Here is an 18,877-nt window from a genome sequence, read left to right as displayed (position 1 = left end):
CTAGTATCTCGCTGACACCTGTATCCTGTTACCTATAACTGTGGCTTTGATGCTTGTGTGGCCAGATTATTAGCAGTATGAATAATCTTACTTGTGTACCTGCATCTGCTTAATAAACTTCTCATTTATGAGAAATGCTAATAAGACAGTAGAGAATTAATTCACACCTGATAGCTTCACATGGGACCTCTTTTGCATAATATACTGTTAGAAGGTTTTCTGGATGCTTCTACCAAGCAAAGCATTTAACTACCATTGAGGTCTTTAGTCTCAAAATGAAAGTCCAGAACTGTGAGATTCTCCTTCTCTGACAAGCAGACAGTGCTATGTGTCCCTTCGAAGCAAAAAACGTTAGAATTTGCCAGGCAGTGGTAGCGTACACTTTAAACCCCAGCACTCGGGAGGCAGAGGCAGGCGGATCTCTCTGATTTCAAGGCCAGCCTGGTCTACATAGTGAGTTCCAGGACAGCCAGGACTGTTTCTCAGAGAAACCCTGTCTCAAAAAAAAAACACCAAAAAAGTTAGAATTTTACAGATTCAACAGAAAACCACCTAAAATTAAGCCCCTTTGCCCTACATAACTGGGAGTCAGAATTTCTGGCTCTGAGCCATGCACACACCTTTTATCCCAGCCCTCAGGAGGCAGAGGCAGTTAGATCTCTGAGTTTTGAAGCCAGCTTAGTCTACAGAGCAACAGCCAGAACAGCCAGGGCTACACAGAGGAACTGTCTCGGGAGGGGGAATAAAAAGAATAGAGTTTCTGGTTCTATACCCTGTGTATCATTTACTTAATGATTTTTAAAATACTTATTTTTAACTATGTGTGCATGTGAGAATATGCATTTGAGCGTGAGTGCCGAGAAGGCTGGAAGAGGAATTGGATTCCCTTAAACGGCAGTCACAGGCAGTTGTGAACTGCCTGATATGGTTGCTAGGTTAAACTCAGGTTCTCTGCAAGAGCAGCAAATACTCAGTGAGCCGTCTCCAATCCATACTTAATGGTTCCCTGAAAGAAACCGACCCTTCTGAGGTGTAATTTTCACAAGCAAAAACAAAAACAAAAAAACATGCCATCCCTTCTCAAAAGATGAAAGCCCTAAAGGCTAGATGAGGTTGAGGATGAAGTGAAAGTATGCTAAGCTTCTTGGGGAACCTAGTAAAATAAGTTAGAGTGCTAATCACTTGGATTAGGGATAATTAATTATTATTACCTTTTTTTTTTTCAGATGGAATTGGCTGCTCTAGAAAAAGTCAAATCTACTTGGATTAAAAACCAAGATGACAGCTTGACTGAGGCAGACACTCTAGTAAGTAAGCTGCAGTCTCCTGCTTTGACCAGGTCATCGCCCTAAAATACAGGGGAGCCAGGCGTAGTGTGCACACCTTTAATCAAGAGGCACAGGCAGAGGCAGCTGGATTTTGTGAGTTTAAACACAAAACACTGTGGTCTACATAGTGTGTTCTAGGCCAGCCCAAGGCAGCATAATTAAGTACTGTTTTAAAATAGGTAGATACACACACACACACACACACACACACACACACACACACACACACACAGGAAGGGGGCAGGGAACAGATTAATTCATTTTAGAAAGATATTGAGGACCATTTTGGAAATTTTGCCTTAATCTGTAGGCTTGGGAATGTTCTATTTCTTTCCCCTGAAATCTTTACCCATGGAATGGAACCTACCCTTGAGACCAGGTCCTCCCCCAGATAAGTAATCCAGAAATGTGTGCATTCCGCCCTAAGTAGAACTGATCAAATGCTAGTTTATATTTCTCACTGTCACCCTCATTTCCTTCTGAAAGACAATATCCAATTTCTTGTCCTGGGAAGCTGTCCCTTTCTCCATCTCTGTTGCCTTCTCAGTGTTCAGGAAGCTCATGATGTTAAGTCTCTGAGGGTCATTGGTCAGCTTCTCCTTCCAGGAGATACTGGAATTGCCTAGGAGTGCAGGTCAAAGCCCCATGAAGTAGAATTGAATCAGTTGGACACCATCACATAAGCCTTTTGTTTTGTTGTTTGTTTGTTTTTCAAGACAGGGTTTCTCTGTAGCTTTGGAGCCTGTCCTGGACTAGCTCTGTAGATGAGGCTGGCCTCGAACTCACAGAGATCTGCCTGCCTGCCTCTGCCTCCTGAGTGCTGGGATTAAAGGCCTGCACCACCACCGCCTGGCCACATAAGCCTTTTAACTGTTTACTGTGCACCTGCTAATGCTGAACACAGAGAATACAAAGATGCCATCAAGGTTCCTCCTCTGAGTTGGCTTCATTAATGGGGTACCTGGAAATGTACCCAATGAGACAGGGAGCTAGACACTGGATGGCAAGGAGAGAGAGCTTTACAAAATGACATCTGAGACATGAGCCACTTGGAAAGACCTTCTAGTGTCTTGAATTGAGTCCAAAAGTATTTAGGCTTATGTTTCCTTTAGTAAATAACCACTACATTGCTCATGCTGAAAATGATAAAGCGATAAATTTATAAAATGATAGAGAGAAAAACAACGACAGCATGAAATTTGCAGGCAAATGGATGGAACTAGAAAAAATCATCCTGAATGAGGTAACCCAAGCCCAGAAGGACAAACATGGTACGTACTCACTCATAAGTGGATTCTAGATATAAAGTAAAGAACAATCAGACTGTAACCCACAGAACCAGGGAGGCTTTATAGCAGGGGGGACCCTAAGATGACTGTGGCTTATAATAAGTTTTAGTTTTACTCAATTACTGAGCAAGCCTCAATGAAACATTTCACTATTAAGATAAGAATTTATACTGTATCAAGCTGATAATAGAAAAAGAAATAAATTAATTAATTTTAAAAAATGATAAAGCAAGCCAGGCGGTGGTGGCGCACACCTTTAATCCCAGCACTTGGGAGGCAGAGGCAGGTGGATCTCTGTGAGTTCGAGGCTAGCCTGGTCTACAAATGGAGGTTCCAGGACAAGCTAAGACTGTTACATAGAGAAACTCTGTCTCGAAAAATTAAAAATTAAAAAAAAAACAAAAAAAACCTGTTGTACCATTACTTCTTCATTCACTAATAATTGAAATAAACCCCTACCTCCTTGCTCTTGCTTGCCATACTACACACAGCCAATACTGTGTGATCTTTCCAAAATAAAATTTCAATCATGTAATTTCCTGATTCAGACTCTTCAGTGACTGACCAAATCTCAAATTTAATCTTAACTCATTGTTAAGTAGGCAGATACCCAAAGCATGCATGCCATAGGATTTCCTTATCCATGTGGAAGTCAGGATATTTGATAACTGTGGGATTGAAAAGAGGTAAGTGCTCAGATGTGCTAGAGTGTTCTGTCTTGATATAACTAATGGTCCCTGAGGCTCTATTTACATTAAAATTCAGTTCAGGCTTGGAATGGATGTCTTCTCTAGTATGTTTGAACTCTTAAATTCCATCCCCAGCACATACAAATTCTAGTTTGTAGCTAGGAATATAACTCATTTTGATAGAGTGCATGCCTAGCATGCATAAAGCCCTGGAACTACATAAAACTGGGTGTAGTGGTACGTGGCTGTTATTCCAGCATGCAAGAGTTAGAGGCAGGAGGATCAAAGAGTTCAGAGCCAGACTAGAAGACAGATGACTTTATCTCAATTTTTTATTCCTTTTTTATTTTTTATTTTTATTTTTATTTATTTTTATTTATTTTTTTTTTTTTGGATTATCGAGACAGGGTTTCTCCATGTTAGCATTCCTGGCTGTCCTGGAACTTGCTTTGAAGACCAGGCTGGCCTCAAACTGCTGAGAACTGCCTGCCTCTGCCTCCCAAGTGCTGGGATTAAAGGCATGCATCACCACCACCCGACTAATTTTTTATTTATTTATTTAATTTTTTTTTTTCCTTGAGGCAGGGTTTCTCTGTGTAGCTTTGTGCCTTTCCTGGAACTCACTCGGTAGCCCAGGCTGGCCTCGAAGTCACAGAGATCCGAGTGGATCTGCCTCCCAAGTGCTGGAATTAAAGGCATGTGCCACCACTGCCCGGCTTGGATAATTTTTTTATTCTTAAATCAAGTTTTATTTTAGATTGAGTACTTTATAAAGTTATTCCTCAAGGAATGAATGCTTAAAAAATGGAAGGGCGCTGGGCGGTGGCAGTGCACGCTGTTGATCCAAGCACTCAGGAGGCAGAGCCAAGCCAATCTCTGTGAGTTCGAGGCCAGCCTGGTCTACAGAGGGAGTTCCAGGACAGGCACCAAAGCTACACAGAGAAACCCTGTCTTGAAAATTTAAAAAAGAAAAAAGAAAAAGAAAGGAGTGTTAGTTTGGTTGCTTCTGGCTTTGTTTTATGTTTGTTGCTTTTGAATTTTGTTTTGTTTTGGGAAGAGGTTACAAGTGGGGAAGATGGATATTAAGGGAGAGGTAGGTGGATGGGATCATGGGATCAGGATGCATGATGTGAAACCCACAAAGAATGAAAAAAAAAATTAAGGGTAGGTAGGCAAATGCAAGATGATGAGCAGGTTCTGACATATTTGGAGAGCAGTACTTCTGGAGGTAAGGGGCTGGGGGTTGACTTACCAGGGCTCTGGGAAGGATTCAAAAGCTCACCTAAGCAGGGCGGAGCTGTTGGTGCAGTCATGTCCAGGCAGGACAGCTGAAGGAGGGAAGGCAAAGTTCTGAACCCAGAGGATGGGAGGAAGAGATGGATCTGAAAGAGCCAAGGAAGGTGGGGTGGACAGGAGCAGCATTGCAGATGAGAAGGAAGTGGCGATTTAAGGCTCTTTGATCTAGGGTGAGAAATGTATACAAGAACCTGGAACCACAGGCCCTGCCCTAATGAAAATCGAAAGGGATACAAGTCCCTCCACCAACCTACAGATACACGGCCATCAGTGAGTCCTGCTTGTGCTGACACCGTTCATAGGCCTGGAGGCAAAGGTAGATAGGAGCACGGTGTCCAGAACGATGGGAGCAATAGTTAAACATTTCTTCTTAGGAAGTGGTAAGAATTTTAGAACCGTGTGCTCCCACTCACATGCTTCCAGAAAAAGGTGATCCTCGAAGTGGAAATTGATTCTAGTAGGGCTCTAAGGAGAGTCTTCTGCACAGTCATCAAGTAAGAGGTATCATTCTTTGTCACCTTTCTTGCGGCAGGAAATCACTGACCAAGACATGTTTGGAGATGTGAGCACAAGTTTAGTTGTACCAGAAAAAGTCAAAACTCCTATGAAGTCCAGCAAAACGGATCTGCAGGGCTCTGCCTCCCCCAGGTACTCCAGAGAGAAAGGAAGCAGGCAGCAAAGACCTGCAGCCACACTCAGTACCAATTTCCTGTGGGAAGAAGGTTGGGCTGACGGGACTTTGGTGTTGGAAGGTTGTTAACCCCTCCCTACTGCCATCAGCAAGGTGGAAGGGACACACACACCCCGACAGAAGAGGAGCACTCCCCTGAAGGAGCGGCAGCTCTCCAAGCCCCTAAGTGAGAGGACCAACAGCTCTGACAGTGAACGTTCTCCTGACCTGGGCCACAGCACACAGGTGATCTTGGGTTCCTGGAACGATCACAACCTCTCTTGGATTTCAGACTTTGTTTCTTGGATAGCTGAGTGGAGAGGAAGAAGGGATGTTAGAAGTGTTAGGACTCCAAGGTTTTTCTGAGATACTTACGTTAGAGAAGTCTACCACATTTGTTATCCTCAGCTAATGTAGAATTTGGTTTCCAGTTGAGTTGTGGTGAACAGGGGCAGGAACAAGAACTGCTGGCATTGTTCCCCTGCCAGTGAACTGCCATGGTTATTCCCAGCTCTACTTCGCCTACTCTTGAACCTGAGGGTAGCTGGGGAAAATATGAGGATAAACAGGCCTGGGGAGTAAGTCCTTACTGCGACAGTGGTATCAGAGCCAGGGCAGCAAGTAACCCAAGCTGGTTACTCTTCTCCTAGAGTTATGCAGCCAAATTTCTCTGATAAATATTGTGGAAGGACAAAGGTATGGTAGTATAGCTTCCTAAATTCGATGCTATCACAAAGCTGCAAATGAACCTGAGACTAGAATAGCCTGACACCTAGGGTGAGGTATTGTCCTTCTGTTGAATCGCTATTCTTGAAATACCTTTGTTCCCTGGGACAGTGGGCCCCACGTAGTGCCTGCTGCCACTCATCACTGTTCTCCCTGTTGACCTGGCAGCCCTCTCCAAGCGCCAGCTACTGCTCTCACTCCTCCACCTGCTATCCTGGAGTCATGCCCTTCATGGGAAACTATGCCTTCCCAGCCCCACAGGCTCTCCCCAGAACAAGCATCACTAGGACTCTGTGCCCTAGTATGTTAGTATATTCTCCAAGGACACTGATGTTCCTCCTTCTCATCTCCATTTTAGTCTGATCAATGGGAGACTGTCTCCACAAATCCTTAGTTACTCTTGGACCAAAAGTTCTGTCTACTCCCACCTCCTGGACAATGCCCAACCAACACTTGTTTCTGCAGATTCCAAGAAAGGTGGTATACGACCAGCTGAATCAGATCCTGGTATCCGATGCAGCCCTCCCAGAAAATGTCATCCTGGTGAACACTACGGACTGGCAGGGCCAGGTAGAGTATTGAGGGTCAAGGGATATGGGGTCTATAGATGCTCCCAGTTTGTGACTTGAAACAGCACACGGGGAAACAGAAGAGTGACTTCATCTGCCATCTATCTGCCTTATGAAACATTAGTTCCGGAGATGCCTAGACATGGGTGGTACTTGGAACCTTTTTTGCACCCCATTTCACAATCAGCATGTTTCCATGGGGTCTGCTATGCTCTTTTCTTACACATAGCCAGGACTGGGGCTCTACAGTTCAGTCTGGGCCTTGCCTGACCTCTCGGTGTCTGTGGGGAGTGATGTGACTTACCTATGTCCCTGCTTTCCTCCCCTCCAGTATGTGGCTGAACTGCTCCAAGACCAGAGGAAGCCTGTTGTATGCACCTGCTCGATAGTGGAGGTCCAGGCCGTGTTGTCTGCCCTGCTCACTAGGATTCAGCGCTAGTAAGGGCTCTGGCTTCTTTTTCTTACAACGTTTTGTGGTTCCTCTGCCTCATCTTCCCACCCCGACTTCTAGCAGTGGTAATACTCTCGTGCTAGGAAGCTGCAGCTCCAACTTGTACTTAGAGACAGAGCCAGTGGTAGTGCTCCATGCCCCTAGACTATCAGCTGCTGAGCCTTCTGCCCTCCATCTGCACAACCTGGACTCATGGCTCACTTTAACTTACCTCATCTTCCTCTTAAACCCAAGACAAAGAAGATAATCCAGGGTTCTAAAAATATCTTAACATTCCTTCCCTCTATGGTAACATTCTGGTTTGTTTTTTTTTTTTTTAATCATCTTTTTTTATTTATTATGTATACAGTGTTCTACCTGCATGTATTCCTGAAGGCCAGAAGAGGGCACCAGATCTCAGTATGATGGTTGTGAGCCACCATGTCCTTGCTGGGAATTGAACTCTGGAAGAGAAGCCGGTGCTCTTAACCTCTGAGCCATCTCTCCAGTCCACATTCTGTTTGTTTTTGTTTTTGTTTTTTTTGGAGCTGAGGATCGAACCCAGGGCCTTGCGCTTGCTAGGCAAGTGCTCTACCACTGAGCTAAATCCCCGACCCTACATTCCGTTTTTTTAATGGGGATCCTGTGTTTCCCTCACCAGGGCCACCTGAGGGAGGCCTAGTGTCCCCTCCCGTGTGACCGAGCAAGGAGATTCCAGGTGTCTGGGCCTGGGCTAACTCTAGGCCCCACAGGCAGCACTTCAGCTTGTTCTGCCAGCTTCGGCCTTGTCCACAGACAGCTGCCTGCCTTCTGGAGCAGCACTGTAGCTTGATGCCTCCCTGTGTCACCTTGTTTCTTGGCAGGCTCCCCGTGGCTTTTAGAAATGCATGACGTCAGAGTGTGAGGCCTGCCCTAAGCAGGGTTCTGAGACCTAAGTATGGTGTGTGCACACCCTCTTTCTCCTCAGCTGCAACTGCAACTCATCCATGCCGAGGCCAGTCAAGGTGGCAGCTGTCGGCAGCCAGAGTTATCTGAGCTCCATTCTCCGGTTCTTTGTCAAGTCCCTTGCCAGCAAAACGCCGGACTGGCTGGGTTACATGCGCTTCCTCATCATTCCCCTAGGTAAAGTCTGGCAGCAATCAGGAGATTTCTCTCAGCAGACCTGGTTCCTGCAGCAGGATGGGAGTTGGTCAGGGAAACTAAAGGCTAGACCTTGGCTGGGGATAGCTGACCCCCATCCTACCCACTAATCTTTTACTCTATGGTTTTTCCCTCTGCCAGGTTCTCATCCAGTGGCCAAATACTTGGGCTCAGTAGATAGTAGATATAGCAGCACCTTCCTTGATTCTGCCTGGAGAGACCTGTTCAGTCGCTCAGAGCCCCCAGTGTCAGGTAAGAGTCCCTAAAAGAAAACCCCAAGGAGTGAGGGTTCTGGTTCCCCAATGCTGCTGAAGAAGGTGGGGAGCAACCTTCTTCCCATTCCTATAGCTCTCACCTCCTGGCCTCACCCCTTTCCCAGTCAGTATTCATTAATGGAGGTGTACCCTGTATGGCCCTCTCCTCGGGATAGCTTCTGCCTGCATCTAAAAGTAAGAAGGTCATATGGCTGGTACCTGGGCCAGCTCTTCTTATAGATGTGAAATAGGCAATAGGGAGTGCCACTGATCAATCTGTTGTGGAGTGAGTGACACCATACCAGCAGGTAGCCCCATACCATCCACTGGTGATGCTAGCATCAGAGTACAGCTAAGGTCAGGGAAGACTGCTTTGGTTTATGAGTCCTTGGATTCATGGCCAAGAGGATCTTAGAATCCTTTCTTCATCTCAGCTCTGAGAGTCCTGGCTTAGGACTTAGGAGGGCCTCTCTGAGGGGCTGTGGGGCTGGACACTGAAATGGACATGTCCCTCCTGGCTTTTCTGCAGAGCCACTGGATGTGGTGGGTCGTGTAATGCAGTATGTCAATGGAGCAGCCACAACGCACCAGCTGCCTGTGGCCGAAGCCATGTTGACCTGCAGGCATAAGTTGTAAGTCTAACATTAGGAGTTTTCTTAAAAACAGATTGGGTAGCCGGGCAGTGGTGGTGCACACATTTAATCCCAGCACTTGGGAGCAGAGGCAGGTGGACCTCTGAGTTCAAGGCCAGCCTGGTCTACAGAGCAAGTTTTGGATAGCCAGGGCTACACAGAAAAACCCTGTCTCAAAAAAACAAAACACAGGGTTGGGGATTTAGCTTAGTAGTAGAGCACTTGCCTAGCAAGCACAAGGCTCTGGGTTCGATCCTCAGCTCAAAAACAAAGAAAAAACAAAAAACAAAAAAAAAAAACAAACACAGATTTACCTTGAGGCCTTTCATTTTTTATGTTTTCCTTTTCCACAATTGCACTTCTTGTCATAGAGGAACTAGGGATAAGCATGTCTTTTACAGCCTCCATGCAGCTTGCTTGCTTCGTGCCTGGGCCTGCACCTGCATAGGCATCAGTCATTTTCCTCCCTTGTATTGAAATCAGCTGGCAAGTATGAGCAGTGTTGTTTGCAGCATGCTCTCTGCCTCTATTCTGTGCTCTCCACTCTGCCCTCAATGAGTAGCCACCCTGCAGTGTGACAGGAAACTGTAGCCTTGTGTTCTGGACCCTATTGAGCAGGACACAGTGAGGGAAGCTTATTTCTCCAGCACTCTTGCAAACCCACTAATTGTAAACCTTTCCTGTTTCTCAACAGCCCTGATGAAGACTCCTATCAGAAGTTTATTCCCTTCATTGGTGTACGTACTTGCTCCCCTCCTCCAACCAGCCTCCCAGCCTTCTTGCTTTCCTTTCATGCAAGAAAAGGCTGTATGTATGTGGTAGTACACGCTGTTAAATCCAAAACTCTGGAAGCAGAGGCAGCAGAATCTCTGTAGCTAAGGCTGGCCTTGAATTTAAGGCTGGCCTTGAATTCGTGATCCTCCTGCCTCAGCCTCCTAAATGCTAGAATTACAGAGGTACATCCTTTCCCTAATCAAGAACTATCCCCAGATTAGTTATTGGTGTCTCCTGTTTATCATACCAAGCCCTGAACCTGGGGTCTTGTATCTCTGGAGCTCAATCTACAGTGTGGATTCTCCCAGCTTAGAGAGGAGGAAGTGACCTCAGAATAGTGAAACATTGGCATTCTGAGAAGTCCAGAACCAGCTACTTCACAGGGATGACGTTAAGGAAAAGCCTCCCTGATGCAGATGTCTATATTAGTGAATTAGGGAAAGTCAAGTGAATTGATCTTGAAATAAAGGAAGATTCTCATGGATGCCTTTGGTTTTTTTCATTTAGCAATGATTGGATCTCAGGAACCTAGGAGTTCCAAAGAGCCAGAGTACCCTACAGAGGGCTAAAAACTGTGTTTCCATCAGAAGACATTCTGACTTCCCTTCTGAGTTGACTTTTATCTCCTGTAATCTTGAAGATATCTCAAAACCTTTACAGGAGAAGAGCTAAGCAGACCTGGGTTTAACTGTCTCCATCCTGATTGCAGGACATCCAAGAATGTCCTGAATGGTCTCATCTGGGGAGATAAGTAGGCTTACTCTGGCCTTTCCAGATACCTAGTCAGCCCTTGGAAAGCTGCATGGCAGTTCAGAATCCTGGCTACCACCAAGGCTGGCAGTGTAACTGTTGCCTTCATGAAACTGGGGACATGAATTGTCAGTCACTAGACTCTGAGAACCAAGTGAGACATTTTTAAAAAAATGTTTTCAGCCATAGCTCAGTGACAGAGCACATGCATAAGACCCTAGGTTCTGTACCAGGTGGTGATGTCACACACCTTTAATCTCAGCACTCGAGAGGCAGAGGTAGGCAGATTTCTGAGTTTGAGGACAGCTTGAGTCTGCAGAGTGAGTTCCAGAACAGCCAGAGTTACATACAGGAGGAAAAAAAAAAAAGATCCTAGGTTCCATTTGCAGCATCTCAATAGAAAAAAAAAAAAAAAAATGAATTAACCACATGAACTAACAGCCTCACAAACTGCCAGGAGAGCTAGGAAGAGAATAGCTGTATCCAGGAAGCCCCAGAGTGTCCGTTTTAGACCCATCCTCCAGGAGCCACGTGAAAAAGGCACACGGTCTCTGCTGTAGCAGCCCAGCCCAGCCCTTGGCCTCCAGCCCAACTGTTTGGCTACATAGGCTGACTCAGGTGCAGGACACCAGACCCCCACCTGTCCTTTAGAACACAGAATGTATTAAGCAGGTTGCCTCTAGCTGTATCTTTTTCTGGCCACTGGAGGGCCCCTCCATCCTTTCCAGAATACTCTGTCCATGTCAAATTCCAGAGACTTCCATCCTCGGAACTTGAGAAGTAGAAAAGCTGTGTCTGTGCCTTCGGCAGTCCACTTGCCTTGACACAGCCAGGCCAGCCTTGAGATCGCCTGCTCCAAAGATGGAGCAGTTTCCTAGGCTCCTGCCAGTCTCATGTCAGAAGAAAGGAGGTCAGGACACTGTCTTCAAAGTAGGCCCTGCCCTAGCCCCCAGAGAAGGGCTGCCAAGTCTTATGGCCCACCTCACAGAACTTGGATTCTTTTCTTTCTGTTAGTTTTATGGTGCCAACGATGGAATCTACAGCCTCTTTATAGTTTTTGACAAAACACCATGTAGTCATGGCTGTGGTGCTGGCCATCTGTTAACAGTTGGATTGGGGCTTGCTACCCTGACAGAGAACCTAACAAATATCCCTTCCCTCCAGGTTGTGAAAGTGGGCCTAGTTGAAGACTCACCCTCCACTGCAGGTAAGCCAGAGCTCCTTTGCTTCTCTGAGTGAGGGTCATACTTTTCAGGTCTTCTTGGGTGTAATTGGTCGAGTGTGCTAAAGGAAACAGTTGAACAGGAAGATATGGGTCCCACTCTTCAGGACACCCTGGGGTCCATGGAAAGGAAAGCACACTTCCTGCCACCAGCATGTCAAGGGTGACTGCCTCTGGCCAACTGTGTTTGTCCCTTTGACAGGTGATGGAGATGATTCACCTGTGGTCAGCCTTACTGTGCCCTCCACATCACCACCCTCAAGCTCAGGCCTGAGCCGAGATGCCACAGCTACCCCTCCCTCATCGCCATCCATGAGCAGTGCCCTCGCCATTGTGGGGTAAGGCTCTTCCCCAATCCTGTCTGTCTTGCCCTGATCTTCTAACCAGGCCTAGCAACCCGACTCCCTTCTCAGGCATGGCACACTGGCACAACACAGCCATCTGGGCAAGAGCACTGGCTTAGATTAGAATTTAGAATTCAGAGACCAGTCACAAGGTAATTGAGACATTGAAAGAAAGTTCAGTGAAGTTTGATGCTTCTTGCTTTGTCTGCTCTGCATTGTTGTAGGGTCAGCTGGGGCTGTATGGACAGAGTGGCCCCAGTAGGCCATTAAAGTATGGTTCAAGTAGCTTCCTGCAGGACCTAGGGCAGTGGTTCTCAACCCATGGGCTGTGATCCCTTGTACAGGGGTCACCCAAGACCATCAGAAAACAGATGTTTACATTACAGTACATAGCAGTAGCAAAATTACAGGTATGAAGTAGCAGTGAAAATAATTTTACGGTCGGGGGTCACCCCAACATGAGGAACTGTTAAGGGGTCACAGCATTAGGAAGGTTGAGAACCACTGTGCTGGGACTATAAGAATGGCATGGGATTGGGAGTCAAAGATGCCTGGGTTAGGCAGTGCCCCATCCTATGTACACTGTGTTGACTTAAGCATGTTACTGAGCTTCAGTTTCTGCTATGTGTAGAGGTGAACTGGCCACTTCACAGGGATGTTGTGAGGCCTGAGTGGCAACAGCAGTGTCAGTGTGGGAATTGCTTCAGAGTGGCACCTTCTTTGCACCTGTCCCACGGGAGGCCCTGGACCTGCAGCAGCCAGTGGCTCAGGTTCCAGGTCGGGTCTGCAGCATTGAACTGGCGAAGACCTTGTAACTGGGATTGCAGAGGTGGAGGAAGGAAGAGGGTTTCTTTAGACTATCAGGTACTTAAAGTTCAGGGAGACAGCCAGCAAGCTATTTTCCTGCCACATCTGAGGGAGGGCAAGCATAGGTGTAAGGAGGGTAAAGAACAAAGATTTTTAGGCAGGAAAGCTGGGTGTGGCCAGACATAGAATACAACATCCTTTCTGTTTTTCTGTCTTCAGTTTCCTTTCCTCATAGCTCCCAATGGGGAGGTGTTTTCAATGGCTTTTCAGAAGTGCCATGACAGTGTCATGGCTTCTGAGGAAGGAATGGGCCCTGAAGCCAGAGTCCAGCCCTTCTCTTCTGTACATTTCCCTTCATGGTCTTCTGCTGTCCGTGGAAGAGACAATTTAAGAACGCAGCCACACTCTGCCTGTTTTCTGTCTCATCCACTGCATGATGGGCTTCTGTCCAGCTTGGATTTGAGGACTGTGGGACCAACCCCTACCTTGACCTCTTTTTTCATCCAGTTTCAACTTGTTTTTTAATGGAGCCACCAGCAGAAGGAAAAGTCAAATGACTTTCATAGCCTGGATACCTATTGTGTCTGACGCCTTCTTTCAGAAAACACTCCATTTCCCCCAGGAGCTAAAATTATCACTGAGCTAAAGTGCCATACATAAGCAGAAGTGCAGGGCAGCATCCATTGGCTCCCAAGGCGGCTGTGAAGCCATGGTGCTGCTCCAGCCCCTGCCCGCTGCTTCTCTCCAGCCATCTGCCTGCTTTGGGCTTTGGCTTTGTGTGTGTGTATGTGTGTGTGCGCGCGCGTGTGTGTGCACTTTCACAAAGCTTTCTGCTCTGCTTCCTTCATTTTGTGACGGTTTTGATCTCCTCACCATGATTTGGGCTTTTATCTTCTCCTGGCTTTGTTCTCAGATCACCCCAGTTCTCCACCCCCACACGAGAAGGTTCTGTGTCGCTGGCAGAAACAGAGCCAGCTGGCTGGCCTTCCTCCCCATTTCCTGCTCCCAAAAGCAGTTTCTTCCACCCCTTGTTGGTCCCATGTGGCCAGGCACTGAGGTCAAAGCCAACATCTTGTCTTCATCACTTCTCCAGGAGCCCAAACAGCCCATATGGGGATGTGATTGGCCTCCAGGTGGACTACTGGCTGGGCCACCCTGGAGAGCGAAGGAGAGAAGGTGACAAGAGGGACGCCAGCTCGAAGAACACCCTTAAGAGTGTCTTCCGCTCGGTGCAGGTTTCTCGCCTGCCACATGCAGGGGAAGCCCAGCTTTCTGGCACCATGGCAATGACTGTTGTCACCAAAGAGAAGAACAAGAAAGGTAGGCCGTGGAAGACACCAGGCCAGCAGACTTTGGTGGCCTCTCCTCCAAGTCCCTGTCCTAGGGTCTGGGCAGGAATCTGCTTCCGGATAGGATATGTGTATTTGTATGTAGATCTTGAGGTCAGCCTAGGACCCAAAAATCAGCTCTGCATCACCTAGAAGCCAAGGCCACACTGACTTCAGGATGGATATGGGGTGGAGGGGGCACCTCCATGGCCACCATGATTTTGGAGCAGAACACTCATACCCAGGGATGGAAGCCATTCCAGGGATGCTTCAGGAGCAAAAGATATGATTGTTTTTTAAAAGTGATGAGGATCTGAGCCTGGTGGTACACATCTGTAATCCCAGCATTTGGGAGGCTAAGACAGGAAAATGACAAGTTCAAGGCCAGCCTGTCTACATAATGAGACCCTACCTCAAAATAATCACACGCACACACACACACCCAAGAGAGTGGGGAAGAGCATACAGCCCATTCCGGATAAAGGGGGAGATTAAAGCATCAAAGCAGAGTTGTGGCGCAGTCGTGGGTCCTGTTCTCCAGGAAAGTGAGACAGGAATCCCCACCACCAGACCACTGCTTGGGTAACCAGTTGGAACACTGTAGCTCCAGATGTGTACCTGCAACATATGTCCTGCATGGCCCCAAACCTGCCTCTACAGGAGCTCCTGAGCAGATGTGCCTCTTCCTGTGTGTGCCTTCTCCCTTCAGACTTCTCTGAGGGGCAGAGCCAGGCGTGCAGCCAAGCCCACTACTAGACTTGCATAGGGTCCTTCCAGCAACCCAGCAGGGGCCTGCCCCACCTTCCCTCCTTCCCAGAGTAGAGCCAGCTGGGAGTACTTCCACATCTTGGGTAGAGGTAGTGTAAACATCTGCTGCTTCACCACTCCTCAGCCACAGCCTTGGTGACCCAGACAGGGAGGCAGGCCCTGGCCCAAGGTGCCCAGAACACTCCCACTAGGAGAGATTTTGGAGACCATTTGGCCCCACAGCCTCACTGTACAGGTGAAGATAGGCCCAGACAGAAATGCAGACTCTTTAGCAAAGTGGCACAGGAGTTTAAAGTTCCTCATGAACAGCCAAGGTCAGGAAGCATGGGGAGCAAATTACCTCCCCTGCTCCAGCAAGAAGGACTGGGAGGGAAAGGAATGGCTGCTTCCCAAGTCTGTGACAGGTGGTTCCTGCTGCCTTTCCAGTGCCCACTATCTTCCTGAGCAAGAAGCCCCGGGAAAAGGAGGTGGATTCTAAGAGCCAGGTCATCGAGGGCATCAGCCGCCTCATCTGCTCTGCAAAGCAGCAGCAGACCATGCTGAGAGGTGCGGTGGTGATAGCGGGGTGAGGGAGGGAGCCACATCCTCCCTGAGGGGTAGGGAGATGGCTTTAGCTAACCCATAACCTATATCTTCTCTATCACCTAGTGTCCATCGATGGAGTTGAGTGGAGTGACATCAAGTTCTTCCAGCTGGCTGCCCAGTGGCCCACTCATGTCAAGCACTTTCCAGTGGGACTCTTCAGTGGCAGCAAGACTACCTGAGACCCTGCCTCCCAACCACTCCCTCCTGGCACTGCCACCCAGCCTCACCACCTGCAGGCAGGGAAAGGCTAGCAAGCCCCAGCCCAGCCTCCCTTTCCCAGCACTGGGGCCTGCCTCTACATGCCCAGTCCTGAAGGACACTGCCACTGGGGATGCAGCCCTCCCCTCTCACTGCCCAGCCCATCTCTGGACTACCCTCCTCCCTCCTGCTCCAGGCCCAGAGCTGGGTGGTTCTGCCTTCTGGTGCCCATAATCCCTATAATTGAATAATCCGGACCTTCCTTCACCTCACTCACTCTCTGCAGCACTGGTTCCCTTTCTAGAAATGAAAAACCCGAGTTCTGGTACACAGTGAGTCAACCCAGCACTTTACCGTCGCCTGGCCACCAGGCCTTCAATTTCCAAGGCTTCTGTTGGTTGCTACACACCCTGCCTTCCCTACATAGCGATGAGAACTGTTACAGGGCTGGGGCCTCCTACCATTCCTGTGACCTCACCTGCCCCACAGCTTCCCAGTAGAGATGGAGGGACACCTGAGCATCCCGGTGTTTCTGGGGTGGAGGGGCCTTCCCAGTCTCTTCCCATGCATGATTTCCTGCCACCTCAAGTCCCTGTGGATGTCCTGTGTCCTAAATGTTGTTTTGTTGGTTTTGGTTTTGGTTGTTGGGTAACTTGTCCTGTGCACAGGTCCTGTCCTTGAGGCTCCTCCCTCCCACCGCCTCCCATCCTCCCACCTAAGATAGCTCTGTGGCTGCAGGAGGCAGGAGGCGGTGAACCCCGCCCCCCATACACATTATCTGTGACTCTCACCCAGCCATATGTCTCCTTTTCCTGTGTCAGCTTGCCTCCCTTCACTGCTGTCTTCCCACTCCATGGCGGGACAGCAGAAAGAAACCCATCTCTACCAGGTCTTCCTCAGCAGTCCCCTTCCCTCTCAGCCAAGGATGGGTCCCAGGCCTACCTCAGCCTCTGTCAATGTCCTGAGGAGAGGCTGAGAAGGGACAGATCTGGCCCAGCCTCCATGCCCTCTGGCACCTCCTGGACTTCTCTGCTGCTCTCTCACTGCTTCTGAGCAGTGTGGCTGGCACAAGACACTGCACTTGGAACATACTTTTCTCATTCTTCACACGCCAGACTCTTCACGTCCTTCTCCACTGCCCAGCCCTACTGTCCAGGGTGTCTTCTGGGCCTGAGAATAAGTGGGGTGGGAAGATTGGGGCCATGTTGGGTTTTTTTCATTCAATAAACTGGTGATTTCTTACCAACTGCCTTGGGCTTCTGCCCCTCAATCTGTACTGCAACCATCCACCCTCAGCAGACAGAATAAGCCAGATGCACAGGTGGAAAGGAGTATACTTCTGTGTCCCTCCATTGTGGAAACAGACTTGAAGGTGGCTGCCCAGTTTGAAGCAAGAGAAGGGTGGGTGCTGTTCCCATGTCAGATCCTATTTTTCTCTGAACCCATCTCCCAAGGCAGTGGAGCACACACCTGTCTCTCCCTTCTGAGTCAAGTGGTCTTTGCTTTGGCTGGTGGGTGGTTTGGAGCCTGGGTCCCCCTGTGGGTTTTATTCTCTACTGGTCCCTGACCTGAGATGAGAGCCAGTAGCCGGTGTCCTAGATTAGATCAGCTTTTCTCTTTTTTCTCATTGCTGTGATAAAGTGCCCTGACAAGCCAGGCGGTGGTGGCGCACGCCTTTAATCCCAGCACTCAGGAGGCAAAGGCAGGTGATCTCTGTGAGTTCAAGCCAGTCTGGTCTACAGAGTGAGTTCCAGGACAGCCAGGGCTACACAGAGAAACCCTGTCTTGAGAGAGAGAGAGAGAGAGAGGGAGAGAAACTTAAGGAAGAAAAGGTTTATTTGGCTCACTATTCCAGGTTACAGTACCCCATTACAGGAAAGCCGCAGCAACAGGAACCTGAAGTAGCTGGTCACATCGCACCTGTAGTCTAGAGCAGAAGGTAATGAAGTAGTGGGGTCCCTTTCATTCAGTGCAAGACCCAGCACACAAACGATGATGCCCACATTGACAGGGCTTCCCACTAATACAATTTCCCAAAGCTAATCTAATCTAAACAATCCCTTCCTGGCTGATTCTAGATTGTGTGAAGGTGACATTTAAAACTTGCCACCACTACCAGTGTCCTAGGTGTAAACTTTTTTTCTGTACTCTGACAGGCCTAGACACAGAGCCTCCCTAGAAGTACCCATGATGAAGGCTCACAACTTGGCCTCACCATGCAGACTGTAAGCTACTCCCTATATCCTGTGCTTACAAGCCCACCCAGCTGAGTGACAGACTTTCGAGGCTGGTAATGGTACTTAACTCCTGAGAACCAGAAGCCAAGGAAGGCTGGGAAAGTTTTCAGCACTTTACCATGCAAACATAAATTGGCTTTGACCCCTGGAGCCCATGTGAGATGGAATTGACTTCACAAAGTTGTTCCTTGACCCCCACAGGGCCCTGTGAACTAGAAAGGCCACAGCAGAGTAAGGCCTGTGAGCAGAACCCATCAAAACAGCTGCTGCCACTTCACATCCTCCGTTCAGGCTGTTTTCCTCATAGACCAAGCAGAAATTCCTGGTAACCTGGGCTGCTGATTCAAGTGTAGGCTTGACCCTCTACTTAGGCAAGGATCACTCTCTTCCTGTCTTGCTCCCTGGCCCTCTCTCAGCCTGCCCCGAAACACAAGAACTTGGGCTCTTGCCCATACCTCCCCTTCCCCACTCTGGACTGTGAGTGCATTCTCTAGGGTCCAGTGACCCTTTCTTCCCTCCTTCTACAAGGCAACATCGAAAACCAACAGGCTCAGGCCTGAGGGTCTTAGAAATAGCCACAACTGCTCTGACAACAATGACAGCTATTACACTAAGAGACGAGATCTCTACAATAGCCGCTCATCCATCCCAAAAGACACTGATGGACCACAGTCCCCAGGTTGTCAGAGACATCATCTAAGCACAGGGTGCAGGTAAAGAAGCCCTATTTAGCCTGTGCCAACTCTACACTGGCTTTTATGACATTTGGTGGGTGCTGTCAAGACAGGGTTTCTCTGTGTAGCCTTGGCTGTCCTGGAACTTACCTGTAAACCAGGTTGGC

At 48.3% G+C, this 18,877-nt stretch overlaps 1 protein-coding gene across 1 annotated transcript in view; it reads left to right on the top strand.

Annotated features, from left to right (window-relative positions):
* The window catches only part of Pacs1 (phosphofurin acidic cluster sorting protein 1), a 138,048-nt gene extending 121,002 nt beyond the window's left edge, over positions 1-17,046 (top strand). The window contains exons 11-24 of the mRNA XM_036201791.1: positions 1,227-1,307; positions 5,135-5,250; positions 5,383-5,518; positions 6,464-6,568; positions 6,899-7,005; positions 7,965-8,119; positions 8,279-8,389; positions 8,921-9,023; positions 9,718-9,760; positions 11,712-11,754; positions 11,972-12,107; positions 14,014-14,240; positions 15,443-15,562; positions 15,665-17,046. Of these exons, the coding sequence (XP_036057684.1) occupies positions 1,227-1,307; positions 5,135-5,250; positions 5,383-5,518; positions 6,464-6,568; positions 6,899-7,005; positions 7,965-8,119; positions 8,279-8,389; positions 8,921-9,023; positions 9,718-9,760; positions 11,712-11,754; positions 11,972-12,107; positions 14,014-14,240; positions 15,443-15,562; positions 15,665-15,780 (1,599 nt within the window). The 3' untranslated portion in view covers positions 15,781-17,046. The remainder of the gene's footprint in view (positions 1-1,226; positions 1,308-5,134; positions 5,251-5,382; positions 5,519-6,463; positions 6,569-6,898; positions 7,006-7,964; positions 8,120-8,278; positions 8,390-8,920; positions 9,024-9,717; positions 9,761-11,711; positions 11,755-11,971; positions 12,108-14,013; positions 14,241-15,442; positions 15,563-15,664) is intronic.
* The last annotated feature ends 1,831 nt before the right edge of the window (positions 17,047-18,877 follow it).

Source organism: Onychomys torridus, chromosome 1, assembly GCF_903995425.1.
Source record: "Onychomys torridus chromosome 1, mOncTor1.1, whole genome shotgun sequence".
NCBI lineage: Eukaryota > Metazoa > Chordata > Mammalia > Rodentia > Cricetidae > Onychomys > Onychomys torridus.
Note: the sequence above shows the minus strand (reverse complement) of the source record. Positions and strands in the feature narration are given on the sequence as shown.